The sequence below is a fragment of the Rana temporaria genome, chromosome 5 (assembly GCF_905171775.1).
Source record: "Rana temporaria chromosome 5, aRanTem1.1, whole genome shotgun sequence".
Taxonomy (NCBI): Eukaryota; Metazoa; Chordata; class Amphibia; order Anura; family Ranidae; genus Rana; species Rana temporaria.
The window spans coordinates 44,827,155-44,845,912 of record NC_053493.1 but is presented as its reverse complement, the minus strand read 5'-3'; the positions used below and the strand labels follow the sequence as shown (position 1 = coordinate 44,845,912).

General features: G+C 42.7%; 1 protein-coding gene across 1 annotated transcript in view; it reads right to left on the bottom strand.

Annotated features, from left to right (window-relative positions):
• Positions 1-18,758, bottom strand: part of MALRD1 (MAM and LDL receptor class A domain containing 1) — a 529,217-nt gene that overhangs the window by 123,924 nt on the left and 386,535 nt on the right. The window contains exon 31 of the mRNA XM_040352491.1: positions 16,979-17,128. Coding sequence (XP_040208425.1) covers positions 16,979-17,128 — 150 coding nt within the window. The remainder of the gene's footprint in view (positions 1-16,978; positions 17,129-18,758) is intronic.

Sequence of the window (18,758 nt, the reverse complement as noted above, 5' to 3'; positions counted from 1 at the left end):
CGTCTTTTACTAACAGTAAATAAGCTAAAGCAGCACCAAGGGTGGCGTCATCCGCATGGATATTCCCCTTTATAGTGCCGTTGTACGTCACCGCGCTTTGCTACAGCATTTTTTAAAAACGATTGTGTGTGGACAACGTAGTTTTAATGATGAAGTTGGAAAAAACAATGGGCCAGATTCAAGAAGCACTTGCGCGGTGGTTGCGCGGCGCAAGGGCTTACTTGCTCCGGTGTAACGAGTGCTCCTGATTCAGGAACCTCGTTACACCGACTGCAGCCTAGGATCTGACAGACATAAGCCTCCTTATGCCTTCACATCCCAGGCTGCATTCTTGCGTTGGCCGCTAGGGGGCGCGGCCATTGTGATCGGCGTATAGTATGCAAATTGCATACTACCACCGATTCACAAAAGTTGCGCGGGCCCTGCGCACGCAAGGTACGGAGTTTCCGTACGGCAACTTTAGCGCAAGGTTGCTCCTGCTAATAGCAGGGGCAACCAATGCTAAAGTATAGCTGCGCTTCCCGCTCGTGAAATTTAAATTTCACGTCGTTTACGTAAGTGATTCGTGAATGGCGCTGGACGCCATTCACGTTCACTTAGAAGCAAATGACGTCCTTGCGACGTCATTTGCCGCAATGCACGTCGGGAAAGTTTCCCGAAGGAGCATGCGCTGTTCGCTCGGCGCGGGAGCGCGCCTAATTTAAATGATTCCCGCCCCCGGCGGGATCATTTACATTAGGCGCCCTTACGCAGGGCTAATTAGCATAGCGCCCGCGCAATTTACGGAGCTACTGCTCCGTGAATCGCTGGGCAAATCAAAATATTTGCGTGGGCGCAGAGAAAAATCTTTGCTCTTTGCCCACGCAAATATTGCTCCAAACTACCTGAATCTGGGCCAATGTTTTTTCTAGATGCTGAAAAACGTCGTTTTTTTCATGCCGAAAGATGATCGTGTGTACGTGGCATTAGATTTCAGAGTCACGGAGATTTTTTCTGTACCAGAACTAGTGTCCCCATTGGAATATTTCCCTTTTAATACTTTCCTGGGGGAAAGCCAAAATATGGAATTTTCTTTTACTTTCAATGATAATGGTAAACAGGACAAACAGAGAGTTTGAATCTCCCTTAAAGGGGCACAGACAGCAATACAAACTGCCAGGTGTTCTAATCCATATCCCTCCTATCCAAAGCTAAAAGGAAAGTTTTGCCTTTAGTTATACTTTTGAGCTGGAATGGGTTCTAGGAATGTTTTACAATCCTGCACATTCTTTAACCACTTGCTGACCAGTCGCCGCAGTTTTACTGTGGCAGAATGGCTCGGCTGGGCAAAACGTCGAAATGTTACGTAGCTTCGCCCTGTGGCCACTAGAGGGGCGCACACACCGCCGGAGGCACGCACACGTGCCCGCTGCTCGCCCCCAGAGCCGATGTGAGTGCCTGGCGGGTGTGATGACCGCCGGGCACCCGCGATCGTGACATATCGAGAACCAGGATCTGTGTGCGTGTAAACACACAGATCCCGGTTCTTTCAGGGGAGAAATTACTGATTGTGTGTTCATACAAAGTATGAACAGTGATCGGTCATTACCCCTAGTAAGTCCCATCCCCCCTTCAGTTAGAACATGCAGAAGGAACACAGTTAACCCCTTGATGGCCAACTAGCGTTAACCCCTTCCCTGCCAGTGACATTTATACAGCACATTTTTATAACACTAATCGTAAAATTGTCAATGGTCGTAAATTCCTCGGCGTAAGCCGGCCTAATTTAAAGTAGGTGGAAGTAGGCGTGATACATTTAAATGAACCGTGACCCCATGCAAATGATGGGCCGAACGAACGGCGCATGCGCCGTCCCGTAGACGCTTCCCAGTGCGCATGCTCAGAATCACGTCGGAACGAATGCCTAAGATACGTCGAATCACTGAACGTAACCTACGCCCAGCCCTATTCACGTACTACTACGTAAACAACGTAAAATACGACGGCTGTTCCCTGGTCCATACCTTTGCATGAGTTGCGCCTCATAGATGGGGAATAACTATACGCTGGACGTAAGCCTTACGCAAACCGCGTATATTATGCGCCGGGCGCAACTACGCTCGTGAATCGACGTATCTCCCTCATTTGCATATTTGCAATGAGGCGGCCAGTGTAAATATGCACCCACGATATGCCGGCGTAGGAAAGTTACGTTGGTCGGATGAAGCCTATTTTCAGGCGTATCTAGTACTGTGGGCACGGCGCACAGATACAGCGGCGCATTGTTACACTTACGCGGCATATATCGAGATACGTCGGCGTAAGTGCTTTGTGAATCCGGGCCACTGTGTTTTTTTCAAAATTTTCACCGTTCTTGTGTTTATAGCACAAAAAATAAAAACCGCAGAGGTGATCAAATACCACCGAAAGAAAGCTCTATTTGTGGGGAAAAAAAGAACATCAATTTTGTTTGGGTACAGCATTGCATGACCACGCAACTGTCAAAGTGATGCAGTGCCAAATTGTACAAAGTGCTCTGGTCAGGAAGGGGGTAAAATCTTCCTGGGCTGAAGCGGTTAATTTTAACTTGCTTTTGGCATCAAAAATCAACATACCCATACTTACATGATATACATGGAAACAAGGGAATTAATATGCACTGATAAGATTAATTACATAAAGCTGGTCTGTGTCTATACCTTAAAATATTAATAAGACTTTTTAAAGATATGCAAATTCAGTCTTTAGAAAACTGTGTTGGGTCTCTAAAGTGTTGTTTGCCAGCCACCAACACTAAGGAAGAATTATAACTAAATATCTCATTGAGTTTAAAAAATGACATACCAGAGTTGCTCATATCACTGCCTGATCCATACATGTATTGCATTATTCTGTGTAGGTGTTTGTTCTGGAGCTTCCATATCTAATAAGCCTCAGGCTGCAAATAGAGAACCTACTTTCTTTTTTCTTGCAGCTTTTAAGCCTTCTGAGATTTCAGACACAAATCAAAACCGCCATAGCTCCCAACTGCCCCTGATTTCAAGTGACTGTCCCCATAGGTGTGCGTAGCCTATTGCATTAGGGTGTGCACCCCAAAACATATGCATGTGTATATATTTTGACAGTGTAAGTAGAGCAGTGGACAGTGTCAGTAAGGCAGGGGGGTTGGTGTTGGTAGACCAGTGGACGGTATCATTTTTTCATTTTTATTATTATTATTATTTTTTTAGGAGCATTATTAGAGGACTTCAGTGAAATACCATGGGTACAAACAGGGGGAATCTGCATCACACGGGGTGATAAGGGTGTGCCCAGGCACACCTGGCACACCCAGCGCGCACGCCTATGCCGCCTATGCCTGTCTCACTGTCTCTCTTTCCTCCTCATTTGTCCCTCATTTTGGTCTGATCTATATAGTTGTATATAAAATACACTACTTATCTATCAAAACATGTTCTACAGTACTAAACCTCTCATCCAATTTCTAAATTGCTGAATTTGTATATTCTAAAAGCCAATATAAAGGAATAGTAGTGCTAAAAAAAAGTACTTGTGGGCTTAACCAAACATTTTTTGGACAATTCTCCTTTAAGGCCTCGTACACACGATGGGACCTGTCCGATGAAAACGGTCCGCGGACCGTTTTCATCGGACATGTCCGCTGGGATCATTTGGTCTGATGGCTGTACACACCATCAGACCAAATTCCCCGCGGACAGGATACGCGGTGACGTGGCCGCGACGATGACGCGGCAACGTGCGCGACCCTGGAAGGTCAATGCTTCCACGCATGCGTCGAATCACTTCGACGCATGCGAGGGCTTTCGGCCGAGCGGACATGTCCGGTGAGTCATACAGACGACCGAACATGTCCGACGGACAGGCTTCCAGCGGACATGTTTCTTAGCATGCTAAGAAACATTTGTCCGCTGGAAACCTGTCGGCTCGGCCGGGAATCCGGTCCGGTCGGCCGTACAGACGACCGAACATGTCCGCGGAAACTGGTCCGCGGTCCAGTTTCAGCAAAGATGTTCGGTCGTGTGTACGAGGCCTAAGGGGTGTGTGGAAGGGAGAGTGTCCTATTAGCCTACATACTTTTGCTAATAGGCGGCCCTCATTCCCATCTCAGAAAGTTGGGGTGTATGAAACACATAGGCCTCGTACACACGATAGGTTAACCAGAGGACAACGGTCTGATGGACCGTTTTCATCGGTCCAAACCGATCGTTTGTGGGCCCCATAGGATATTTAACCATAGGTTAAAAAAAAGCCAACTTGCTTTAAATTTAACCTATGGATTCCTAACCGATGGGAAAAAACGATCGTTAAGCCTCGTACACACGATCAGTCCATCCGATGAGAACGGTCTGATGGATCGTTGTCATAGGTTAACCGATGAAGCTGACTGATGGTCCCTTGCGCCTACACACCATCGGTTAAAAAAACGATCGTGTCAGAACACGGTGATGTAAAACACAACGTCGTGCTGAAAAAAAGTTCATTGCTTCCAAGCATGCGTCGACTTGATTCTGAGCATGCATGGATTTTTAACCGATGGTTTTGCCTACTAACGATCGTTTTTTTCCCATCGGTTAGGAATCCAACGGTTAAATTTAAAGCAAGTTGGCTTTTTTTTAACCTATGGTTAAATAACCTATGGGGCCCACACACAATCGGTTTGGACCGATGAAAACGGTCCATCAGACCGTTGTCCTCTGGTTAACCTATCGCGTGTACGAGGCCTTAGTAGGCACAACCATCGGTTTAAAATCCACGCATGCTCAGAATCAAGTCAACGCATTCTTGGAAGCATTGAACTTAGTTTTTTCAGCACATCGGTGTGTTTTACATCACCGCGTTCTGACACGATCGTTTTTTTAACTGATGGTGTGTACGCACGACGGACCATCAGTCAGCTTCATTGGTTAACCTATGACAACGGTCCATCAGACCGTTCTCATGGGATGGACTGATCGTGTGTACGAGGCTATAGGGCTTGGGAGGCTGGTGATTGCTGACATTACAGATGACTTAACCATAAACTGTGGGCTACTGTAAAGGGAACTTGTATTTGGAGAAACAAGGACCTCCTGACCTCTTTTGAAACCTTTGAGGGCCATTTACATATATGATTGCGTTAACACAGGCATTACCGTAACACATGGCAATACCTGTTACATGCATTGCTGTGCCATGGTGCCTTTCTTTTTAAATAGCAACCCAATGCACTAAGGCAACCATTTTGTGACATGTCCGTTTTTGGTGCATTGGAATCCTATTGATTCCAATGGGATGCCTTAAAGCAATGCACATCAACACAAATGTAAATGGACCTTAACCTCCCTGGCGGTATGATTCTGTCAGAAAAAACATGCTAAAAGCGGTACCATTATTTGCAAGGAAATTTGGCGTTTTATATTGTAGGTCTGTAATTTTTAGAAATAACTCACTTAAATCTGACCAAACAAGCTTCTAATAGGCATCCCGGGTATGACATTTTTTTAAAAACAAAATTATAAATTATAATATAATAAATAATTATAAATAATTATAACAAATAATAATATAATTATAATAAAAATTATTCAATAATGTAATCAAATCAAAATCACTGAAATTTGCTCAGTTGCAGAATTGTTGCTGTCATTATTTTTTTTTTTTTATGACGAATTTCCCCACAAATCGCTATCGCACAATTCTGCAAGTGATTATAATTTATTATCGCTGTTTTTTAGCTGATCTAAAACTATTTTTGACATAAAGGGACACTTTTGGTTGCTATGGACAATCTACAGTTTGCAGGGAGAAAGAAACGTTTTTATTATATAAAATGACATGCATGACACAGGACAGACCACTAGGGACAAGGGGGGTGTGTTTTTTTTACATACAGTACTGTAATCTATAAGATTACAGTATACTGTATGTAAGGTGTTTGTTTACTTTTTTGAATTTGGCGCCGTTCTCCGTCCCCGTGCGTCGTAACGTCGCAGGGAACGGAGATCGGCGTCACACGGAGGCACTGTGTGAATCGAGCGAGGACCCACTCGCTCACACAGCGCGGTGGCATCGCTGGATCCAGGGACAAGGTAAGTAACTTTACCTGTGGATCTAGCGAGGCAAGCCCGAGTCTGACTCGGGGTTTCCGCTCGCACTAGGAAAATCTAACCCCGAGTCAGACTCGGGAAGACCGCCAGGCAGGTTAAGAGTCCTGTCTACTGTGCTGATCTACTGGTTTGAATACATTCTGAGTCACTGACATGAGACAGGTAAACACAGGGACGGGGCAAAGGATGGGCAGAAGGGGAAACTGCCCCAGACGCAGTGAAGTAAAGAGACAAAGAATAGACGCAGGGTGGTACACCTGTTTTAAAGCATATAGGGCCAGATTCACAAAAGAGATACGACGGCGTATCTCCTGATACGCCGTCATATCTCAGTGATCCGCCCGTCGTAACTATGCGGCTGATTCATAGAATCAGTTACGCATAGATAGCCCTAAGATCCGACAGGTGTAATTAACTTACACCGTCGGATCTTAGGATGCAATTCTAGGCCGGCCGCTAGGTGGCGATTCCATTGCGGTCGGCGTAGAATATGCAAATGACTAGTTACGGCGATTCACGAACGTACGCTTTACCCATCGCTCTAAATTTACGTAGTTTCCGTCGAGATACGCCGCGTAAAACTAAGGCTGCCCTCTAGGTGGCCTAGCCAATGTTAAGTATGGCCGTCGTTCCCGCGTCAAAATTTTAAAATTCACGTAGTTTGCGTAAGTCCTCCGTGAATGGCGCTGGACGCCATTTACGTTAACGTTGAAACCAATGACGTCCTTGCGACGTCATTTAGCGCAATGCACGTCGGGTAATTTGACGGACGGAGCATGCGCAGTACGTTCGGCGCGGGAATGCGCCTAATTTAAATGGTGCCCGCCCCATTGGAATTAGGCGGGCTTGTGCTGAGCGGATTTACGTTACACCGCCGCAAGTTTACAGGTAAGAGCTTTGTGAATCAGGCACTTACGCTGTAAACCTGCGGCGGTGTAGCGTAAATGGGATACGTTATGCTGCCGCAGCGTAACGTATTTGTACCTGAATCTGGCCCATAGTAACAGTCGGGGAGGGGGGCACAGTTTTAGATCCTTGCCCTGGGTGCTGAATGACCCTGGTACTTGATAAACACATCTGAAGGTCAGCAAATCCTGCATTTCTCTCAGCAGATATTTCCTTTAATAACTGGCATACAAAATTGCCTAGCTGCAGTCAGCAGCATACAATAGTCAGTGCCATGGTCTTTACTTCAGAACGTAAGTTTTTTTCTAAAAATTTTAATAGCTAAGGAAGTAAAATAAATTACAATATTAGAATGCTGTTTTTTTATAACAAGTCCACTTTCATAAAGTAACTTTATGAAAAAAGGAACCTAAATTTCCCAAAGTTTTCCCGCACAGACTGATACTATACATCACAAAGCTACTTAGTCACTAAAATGTATTTCCAAGTGGCATGTGCAATGTTGGCTCTATAAACGGCAAACATCAATACGGCCCATATATTTCTTCATTTAAAATCTCTCCAGCCCTTTTGTATTTTTGAAGCTTCTGACTTCAAAGCAAGGTAATCCTTTGAAGGACAATTTACAATTAGCTTGATAATGCGGTGACATTGACTTTGGTGCATTATGGGAGAAGCCAGTTCTTTTCTTTTCATGTTTTCCCAGCAATCTGATTTTCAAGCTAAATCAGTAGTTTTATGTTTATGTGTTTTTTTTTCTTTCTATTTTTTATTCCATGTTGCATAATACAGTTATTTACTAACAGTGTAGCAAACATTTTAATGTGCTTTGAAGCTATTATGCCGCATACACACGACCGTTTTTTGGGTTCTAAAAAATTACGTTTTTTTTTTATGTCATTAACCACTTCCATACCAGGCACTTACGCACCTTCCCGCCCAAGCCAATTTTCAGCTTTCAGCACTGTCGCACTTTGAACGGCAATTGTGCGGTCATGCTACACTGTAACCAAACAAAATTGGCGTCCTTTTTTTCCCACAAATAGAGCTTTCTTTTGGTGGTATTTGATCACCTCTGCGATTTTTTTTTTTTGCGCAACAACTAAAAAAAGACTGTCAATTTTGAAAAAAAATTACGTTTTTATTTTTTTCTGTTAATTTTTTTGTAAATAAGTAAGTTTTCTCTTTCAATTACGGGCACTGATATGGCGGCACTGATGGACACAGATGAGATGGCACTGATGGACATCGATGAGGTAGTACTGACGGGCACAGATGAGGTGGCACTGATTGGCGGCGCTGGTATGCGGCACTGATGGGCACACATAGGCGGCACTGATGGGCACACATAGGCGGTACTGATGGGCACTCATGGGCGGCACTGATGGGCACTCATGGGCGGGACAGGGCACTCATAGGCGGCACAGATGGGCACCCATGGGCGGCACTTATGGGTGGCACTGATGGATACTTATGGGTGGCACAGAGGGGCACTGATAGGTGGGCACTGGGCATGGATGGGCACTGTGGGGTGGCACTGACGGACGCTGTGGGGTGGCACTGATGGACACTGTGGGGCGGCACTGATTTACCCATGTTACTAGTCAGTACCCATTTGTGGGCACTGATTGGCATCTTTTTTATTGCTTTTTTTTTCCAGACTTTTTTTTTTTTGCCCCCTTTTTTTTGTTTGCCCTTCCCTGGTGGTCCAGGGTGGGCTTCCCTGGTGGTCCAGTGTGGCGATCCGAGGGGGGGCTGTGCTGATAAACAATCAGCGCGAACCCCCCCTGTCAGGAGAGCCGCCGATCGGCTCTCCTCTACTCGCGTCTGTCAGACGCGAGTGAGGAAGAGCCATCAACGGCTCTTCCTGTTTACATCGTGATCAGCCGTGGTTGGACATGGCTGATCACGTGGTAAAGAGTCTCCGTGAGAGACTCTTTACCTTGATCGGTGTTGCGGGGTGTCAGACTGACACCCTGCAACAACGATCGCCGCGGTGCGCGCCCCCGGGGGCGCGCAACGGCTCAGAATCCTGAGGACGTCATATGACGTCCAGTCAGGATTCTACAACCACTTTGCCGACGTCAATCTGTCATTGGCGGGCGGCAAGTGGTTAAAAACAATCGTGTGTGGGCTTCAGAGCATTTTTTGGGGTTCTGAAAAACAGGCAAAAATTTTTTCGAACATGCTCTATTTTTTCACGACGTTTTTCGGGTTGTAAAAAATGGTTGTGTGTGGGCTTTAACGACGTGAAAAATCCGCTTATGCTCAGAAGCAAGTTATGAGACGTGAGCGCTCTTTCTGGTAAAACTACCGTTCGTAATGGTGTAAGCACATTCATCACGCTGTAACAGACAGAAAAGCGCGAATCGTCTTTTACTAACACGAAATCAGCTAAAGCAGCCCAAATGGTGGTGTCATCCGAATGGAACTTCCCCTTTATAGTGTCGTCGTACGTGTTGTACGTCACCACGCTTTGCTAGAGCATTTTTTTACGATCGTGTGTAGGCAAGGCCGTTTTAATGATGAAGTTTAAAAAAACTTTGTTTTTTCTAGAGCCTGAAAAACTTTGTTTTTTACAACCCGAAAAATGATCGTGTGTACGCGGCATAAGATTTAGGCAATATTCCGTTTCATTGAAAATAAAACGCCAGGAAAATATAAAGACACACATTATTGCAGCTTTGTATTCTCTCTTTCATAATTAAATGTATTTTTTGCAAGCAGTATATATGTCTGAACCTAATCTGGTATCAGCCTCTAGCAGTCTCTGAACAGCACAGTTCAGACTCAGAGAGGGAGAAGCAGCACAAGGAACCAATCAGTACTCATGTACTAACTAGGAGTATGATGATAGGAGAGAACAGAGTGAAAGGGAGATGAGCTTATCAGTGTGCTGCTTCTCTTTTCACTGTACAGTCAAAGGCTTGTGGAGGAACAGGACCTGTTCATTTTTTCCTAATGAGAATTATTGCCAAAGCTATTTTTACTGTACTTCTCCAGGGGATCACAGAAGGACAGTTTGTTTGCTCTCCTGTGACCCATTTTCAACCGACAGCGGTCAGCTGACGTTACAGAGCTGGTCCAGGCTCTAAAAAAAATCTAGACCATATGGTCCAATACCACCCAGATGCCTGAACCAGAAGTTAGCTCAGCCTCTTAGCAAGCTGCTGAGAGCCTGAGCCAGCCGTACCTGCACCCTCCACAACCCAGTACTCCAGTGAGCACTCGGGGGAGGGGGGCAGAGCAGAGAGCCAGTGACTGACAATATCCAGCTCTCTGCTCACTGAAGGCTGAGAACCGAGTGATCATCGGTCTTTGATTACTCAGTTCTCAGTTTTAGATCCGGCGGGGACAGATGCAGCATTTCATTGAAACTGTTTCCATCGAGATGAGTATAAATATAAATAATATCAAAATATAATATAACAAATTATATATATTTTTTACAAGCCCATGATTCTCTTTTAAATAAAGCAGAGAAAAATCAGGTCTCCTGACCTTCCAAACAATGTGCTGTGTGACAGAGCTGTAAATATTAGGACTGGATGTACTGATAGATGTACAATGCCTGCCATTTCTGACTTTCCGCTAGAGGTGCTAGTTGCCTAACTCCTCAAGGCTCCCAAAACAGGTCATGTCTACAGGATTTCCAATATTTTGCAGATGTGATTTGATCAGTTTCACTTCCTTAGTAATTACCACAGCCGTTTCATCTGAGGAAAATCCTGAAAACATGACCTGTTGGGGTGCTTTGAGGACTGGAGTTGAGAAACACTGGCCCAACTCATTCACTGGCTTTGGTATTGTCTAATTCTCTGATCCAGAACAAGACCACAGCTCCTAAACTAATTAAATCAGTATTACAGACAGGAAACTACGGCTGGGCTTAAAGAGCCACGTACATGTACGTGGATGTGCCCAGCCGTGCCATTCTGCCGACGTATATCGGCGTGAAGGGGTCCTTAAGTGGTTAAGCTTTGACAATAAAACCTGGAACCTGATAGGCTTCTATGCATAACTGCACTAGATTTTGCACTCTGCAGTTTCAATAAATCAACCCCGCGGAATTGCATTGATGTGCATCAGTGGTGGCTGGAGCGCAACATTTTTGGGGGGGCACAAACAAACTTAAAAAAAAAACATAAATTGCAGCCACTGTGCCCATCAAACGCAGCCACTGTGCCCATCAAGAACAGCCACTGTGCCCATCAAGCACAGCCACTGTACCCATAAATTGCCGCCACTGTGCCATCGAACGCAGCTACTGTACCCATCAATTGCTGCCAGTGTGCCCATCAATTGCTGCCAGTGTGCCCATCAATTGCTCCCACTGTGCCCATCAATTGCTGCCACTGTTCCCATCAATTGCCGCCACTGTGCGCATCAATTGCTGCCAGTGTGCCCATCAATTGCTGCCAGTGTGCCCATCAATTGTTGCCAGTGTGCCCATCAATTGTTGCCAGTGTGCCCATACATTGCTGCCAGTGTGCCCCATACATTTCTGCCAGTGTGCCCCATCAATTACTGTCAGTGTGCCCCATGAATTGTTGGCAGTGTGCCCCATAAATTACTGCCAGTGTGCCCCATCAATTGCTGCCAGTATGTCCCATCAATTTCCGCCAGTGTGCCCCATCAATTGCCGCTACTGTGCCCCATCAATTGTCGCTACTGTGCCCCATCAATTGCATGAATCTACAGTATCTATTGGTGATAGACAGGTGGCAGGAGAGAGGGCGCGGTGCTTCTGTGCCCTTTATGGACGCACAGCCACTGATGTGCATGGGCACCATTGAAAACATTGTGATTTCCATTGTCATGCAATTCTGTGCGACTCAAGTTGCCTCTGAAACTGCACTAGTGTGACCGGAGCATTAGTGTTGGCATTGTTATTTATTTGTACTTTTTTTGGCATCTAACATTTTCCTTTCCTGCAACCAAAACTGCAAATATTTAACATCAAGAGACCTCAGTATTGTATGAATATTTGGAGAGTATATAGATAGACCTGGCTTTGTACAAAGGCCTGTGCAGCTTACAACTGCCTTCCATTAATTAGTTCTCAAGGACAAACTTTTACACTCCAAAGGTCTGAAACCTGTATGTGATCCAAATACAGAGAACAGATGGAAAGACGCTGTGTACTCCAGTCCAGTAGAATGTTCTCTGTACTTCCATCTTTATTCATTAAGAGTTCAGATAACTAATTAAACCCCAAGAACAAAAGAACTTTACAACTTTCATTAGTCTACGTTGACAAGCATGGTGCTGATTCAACAACCTGGGTGCTGCAGATTGTCAAATCTTTGCACAATCTATATTAACATAAAATATTTAAAGTAACATTTTTAGGCTAAAAATATGGTTGTTCTGTGTGCCAAAGTCAGAACGTCCACTTCATTTAACTAACAGTAAACCTGCATTTATCATAAACTATAGGTGTTTAACCTGTGGCCCACCAACAGTTGTGGAACTACAAGACCCATAAGGCAATGTAAGGCTGGCAGTTACAAGCATGACTCCCTAAAGCAGAGGCATGATGGGACTTGTAGTTCCACAACAGCTAGAAGGCCACAGGTTGAGCACCCGTGCCATAAAACAATAAGTCTATACCAGGAAGCTAAAGTTGCCAACACACCTGTTTTGAAATATGGGGGGTGCAATGGCGCTTGCAATAACTAAAAACTATAATTAAAACACTTCCTGTTGATGGAACAAAGTTTCAATCAAAGTAAAAAATCCACCACTTCCTGTATTTCTAAAGGTGTTCCACTCCAAATGTAGTTTAAACAACCATCCAACATCAATGGGATAATGTGGAGGGTGATAAGAGTGAGAAAATAATAATACGAGTATCCTATATTAAATATACACACGTGCCTGTATACGCACAATGTAAATACAATGAATGTAATCAATCCTCAAACTCTGTGACAATGAAAGTACCCAAACCTTAATAAATAATGTGAGGGGCACTAAAGGTGAAATTTCCTAATACTGAGCAAAACGTGCCAATAAATATGGATAAAAAATCTAAATTCAAATACCATAAATAAATAATAATAATAAGTGAAAAATATCCAATAAAGTGCTTGATTCATAGAAAGTGCATATGTGCAATCATAAAACTGTAAAATCATAAAACTGTAGTCCAATATATGTCTTGAGAATAAACGTCCTTATAAGTGAAAATAAATGACATGCATGGGTTAAAAAACCCCAATCTATATAATGGCCGAAGTGAAAATGTCCCATGAACTTCAGAAAACGTGAGAAACACAAAAAACGTGTCATAAAAAATATATATAAAAAAATGTGATGATATAAATATATATAAAAATATTATTTAAATATCAAAAAGTGTCCAGTGCACAAACGTGCAGAAACCAATGAATAGAATCCAATAATGTGTCCAGTGCACAGGCGTGCAGAAAAAATATTTTCAATGAATACTTCAATCATAAACTTGAAAGGTGCATAAGTGCTCCACCAACCACCAGGCTTTCCACAGTGTAGATGTACGAATCCGCGTTCATGCAAGCCCCTTACCTCACAGAGGCTATATACAAGCCTGTAATGCTGCCAGAGAGAGTATTTCCCTGCCAACCTGCTGCTTCACTCACACACGAACCGGCTCACAGGGTCCCAGCAATGGTGCTCAAATATAAAAACAGGGATGCTTCCATAGCGTAAAAACTATTTATTAAAATAAAAAGACAAGGCAGCACTTACAAACAGCGCTGAATCATCAGCATGTATAACAGACAGATTCGTCCCCGCTCTGCGGCCGCGAGCGGATGACGTCACCAGCGAAACCTCCTTCTTCCTCCTTACACACCTATTTAAATTTATTGGTTGGTCACTACAGAAGCACAGAAACTGAAGGTGCTCTATTTTGCAAAAACATCAATCTTAGGCCAACCCCCTCCTACCCTCTGCACCTCACTACTGGTGATACTAACCTATCCAAATTGTGGACTTCAGCATAGAATGTGGAGCTTTGGCCCTTCTACTTCAACTCTTTACTATTTGGTGATGCTAAGCTAATGCATAAGCCTGCCCTAAATATTTGATTTTATTCATTTATTACAGGTATTTTTATAGAGCCAACAACTACAGCGCTAATACTGTATAAAATAAGCACATATGGTTGCTTGCTGTATATTCATAAATGCACACCATTTGTGGAAACAAATTTTTAAACCAGTTACATGCATTATTTGTATTCAAGTGCTCATCCAGTCAAAGCTTTCCGTTTTGGAGAGAGTGGGGAAGGGTTTTTAATGCTTCCTGGGACTAAGGTCAAAAGATTAATTCCATCTGTGTTGCTTTTGGAGATTTTACCCCACTTCCTGTTAGGTGAATCTATGGTAACTGTGACAGTGGGGTGAAAAATCTCACTAATGGAGCATCACCTGGGTTCTAACCTTTCCCCGCTCTATCCAAACGAATTTTTTTTTTATGTTCATACACTTCAATGCCGAAAGTGGAACTACAGGCAAAACTTTTTTTCCATTTTCGAGAAAGTAAAGGAGAGTTATAACCGCTTTTATTTTTGCATTCTGTGCACCATTGGGGAGATTTACCTTCACTTATTGTCCCATAGCCAAAACAGGATGTGAGAGGAAATCTCTGCAAATTAAGAAAATCCCTTGGGGACCCCCAGGCCATCAGAACTAGTGTCCCCCTTGGAAGATTTCCCATCTTTTACTTTTCTGGGGACAACTTAAAAATCTTGATTTTCTTTTATTTTCAATGACAATGGTAAACAGGACAAATAGAGAGGGTAATTGATTTCCCTAATGGGCACATAGACAGCAATAAAAAAAAAACATAGGTGTTCTAATCCCTCTCTAATCCATCCAAAATTATTGTAAAAATGTTGCGTTTATTTATAATTAAACTCTGGCGATGAGCATTTTCCCACTGCAAAGGTTACCTGCCTAATGGATGATAAATAACGTGGTATACCCTAGTCTGATGTGCTGGGTTGTGGATGGGCCCTTGACATCCTTCTGTACAATACATGACTGGATAACATTATAAACCTTGGGTTGCGAACAGAAGAGGCTTTGGAAGGCCAGTATAAACATTTGTCAGTACACCACCGATCTTCAGATAACATCAATTTTTTTTTTTATTATTGAAGAATGATCACATTACAGCAGAATAGTGCAATGTTTCGAAGGTGCACAAGAGCCCTCCGTCAGGCATACCTGACAGAGGGCTCCTCTGCGGCTCTGAAATGTTGCACTTCTCTGCTGTGATGTGATCATTCTTCAATAAATTTGGACGTTATCTGAAGATCTGGGATAACAAATGTTTATACTGATGGGAATTTTGCCATTTGCTTTGGGAGACCAGTCATATGGAAAGGAAAAAGCCGGCTGTAGCGAACAATAAGGTAAGTATATCACCTTATTCATCATCCCCTAGGCCAGTGGTTCTCAACTTTCAAGTATTACCTTGGGGAGATGCAGACTAGAATACTGCAATCACTGAGCAGAAAATGATTTCACCTGTGGTGTATTTCAGTTTTCTTGCAAACCTGGCCTGTTAGTGGACCCTGAGGACAGGAGTTGAGAACCACTACCCTAGGCAAAACAAGCAGTTGACTATTGTAGTTGGGAAGTAGATCCTCTTCATGGGTAAAGATTTTTTGTCCCTGGGAATTCATGTTTAAGTGTATACTGTCACATTTACAGGAATAATCTACCTTTAATATTCAACTGCAAACTGCAATTTTTTGTTTTGATAGATTTATGGAAGATTTGTGTCCCAAACAGGGAAATATACCCTTGTTTAGAAAAAAAAAGGCTCTTTCACACATGCGGACCGTATGTCTGTTTTTCATCCATCCGTTTTCGTATGAAAAACGGACATACATGTATCCCTATGGGATTGCGGATGTCAGCGAATGAACATCTGCTGTCATCCGACCTCATCAGTCTCCGCTATGCTCCGTTTCTGCAGACAGAGGAAAATCCTTTTTTCCATCCGTCTGCGGATCGGATCAGATAAACACGGATGGACGGTCTGTGTTTATCCTATCCCCCCACAAAGGAGAGCGGAGATCAGAAAAAGGGCGCCCTGTCATCTGCTGGCTCAGCGGGGATCAACAGAATGATCACCGCTGAGCAAGCGGGTGTTAAAGGAACGGATCCTCACGGGATCAGTACGTGTGAAAGGGCCCTAAGGGGGATCTAAATTGTAAAGCCTCGTACACACGATCAGTCCATCCGATGAGAACGTTCTGAAGGACCGTTGTCATAGGTTAACCGATGAACCTGACTGATGGTCCGTCACGCCTACACACCATCGGTTAAAAAAACGATCGTGTCAGAATGCGGTGACGTAAAATACAACGACGTGCTGAAAAAAACGAAGTTCAATGCTTCCAAGCATGTGTCGACTTGATTCTGAGCATGCGTGGATTTTTAACCGATGGTTGTGCCTACTAACGATCGGTTTTGACCTATCGGTTAGGAATCCATAGGTTAAATTTAAAGCAAGTTGGCTTTTTTTTAACCGATGGTTAAATAACCTATGGAGCCCACACACGATCGGTTTTGACCGATGAAAATGGTCCATTAGACCGTTGTCCTCTGGTTAACCTATCGTGTGTACGAGGCCTTACAGTTGTCACTGGAACATGAATAGAAGGGAAATCTCTCAATAAGGTTGTTTTGAAAAATGAGGGGGATCTAAATTGTAACAGTTGTCACTGGAACAGGAATAGAAGGGAAATCTCTCAATAAGGGTGTTTGTCCCAGTGATAACTGTCAAAATTGAGTTTTCCCTTAAATTGGAACATTTCCTCAATCTTCCTCTCAAGTTTCTGGCACAGGAAGTGAGAAAAAATCTTTTTAACAGACACAGACGGCAATAAAAGTTAACCAAGCGAATAATATTAACGTACTCTAGCTATGAAAAAATAAATAAAAAGGTTTGACTTTGAGCCTACTATAAATGGATAAATCACTTACCTGGTGTGTGATCTGTATTTAGCTGAACACCTCTTTCCACCACGGTCCAATCAAAATCATCAGTCTTGTCTTGTGAAAGGTTGCATCCTAAATCACCGCCGGTATTCAGCTGTGTGAAGCTGCAGCTGCCAGGTAAATCAGTGTAAGGACCTAAGCACATGCAAAATAATGGCGGCTTTTAATAGTTAGACACCTGTGAGACATCCAATATGTAATTTAGAATAAAATCACCTTGCTATGAAAGCAGCGAGATGAATGCATGATTTACTGACACCAACCGCTGCTGTGCCCCTCTCTGAAGCAGGTTCATCTGCGCCTATTGGATGTACGATTTCCTATAAGTCTATTAAGGGATTAGCTCATTCTGGCTTAGTACATTTACTTAATTTCACAAAGGAATTGCCATTTTTCATCTCAGCACTTGCTTCAGTGCTGTTCAACAGGGTGTGAAAATTATGAACAAGTTGATTTAAAATTTAAATGAAATATAGCCCTGATTTTGGAACAGCTTACCTGACTTACATAGCTTGTTGTTACCGGCATGTTCTTCTTAAAGGGAATGAATAGCGTTTTTGTTTTGTTTTTACATATATTTTTCATTAACTTATTTTGTTTAGAACTTAAATTTTTTTTTTATTTCTCTTTAATTTGATATACATAAGATAAAATATTTCAGTTTATATGTTTTCAGTGATGGGTACTGTTAAAGCGGTAGTAAACTGCATATTTTAAAAAAATGAAAGACAATGTCATAATGTGCTAGTATGCATTATGAAATACTTACCTTAGAATGAAGCAATCCAGCGGCACGTTGTCACCGATGACAGGGCTTCCATTTTCACCTGGTCTTCTTTCCGGGTCAGAGTGCTCCGGCCATCTGATTGGCACGTTGTCCCTTTACGGGGCATGCGCTGATGATGTCACCAGCTGCAGGCAGTGTAAATCTCCTAAACAGTGCAGGTTTAGGAGATATTCATTGTACCTATAGATAAGCATTATTATAGGCTTATCTGTAGGTACAAGTTAAAAATAAAACTTTACTACCACTTTAATACTACTGCATATTAGACATGTGCACTGCCGAAAAATTAGTTTGCTTTCCTTTAATTCGTGTTTTTTTTGTTTGTTTTTTGGGTCATTCGTTATGATCGCAATTCGTAAATTAAAAAAATCAAAACTTCGAAAATTTGTAAATTTGTAAATTCGAAAAAAGAAAGAAAATCCCAAAATTCTAAAGAATAACTAACTAAACTAACTAATTATTAAATTATTTCAGATTTCTTTATTTTAATTGTCATACATACAGAGATATAAACAATTTCATTAATCTATCAATCATATGAGCTCCAACGAATCTATTCAAAATCCAGTTAACAAAGTTTCTCCTATCTTAAATACATCTACAGAAGAAACAATAACTAGGTATTTGGGATAGTCCTCATTCTGTCTTCCGTTGGACCTGCTTCTTTTGTATGCCCTGACAACATACTTTACTAAGAAGAAAGACCTCTACATATCTCTACAAAATCCCCCCCCCCCACCCAAAAAAAAAGAAAAAAGGGAGGGACACTCAAATTATAGGTATTGGAATTTCCTTTCAAATTTAAAGTGTAAGTGAACGTAACAAATACAAATTTATCCGAAGATACGAATTATCCAAAATAACGAATGATGCACCTAAGCAAATGGAATGGAACAAATTAATAATAAATAAAACTTTTTTAACCACTTGACCACCAGGCCTATTCTGGCACTTCTCTCCTTCATGTGAAAATCACAA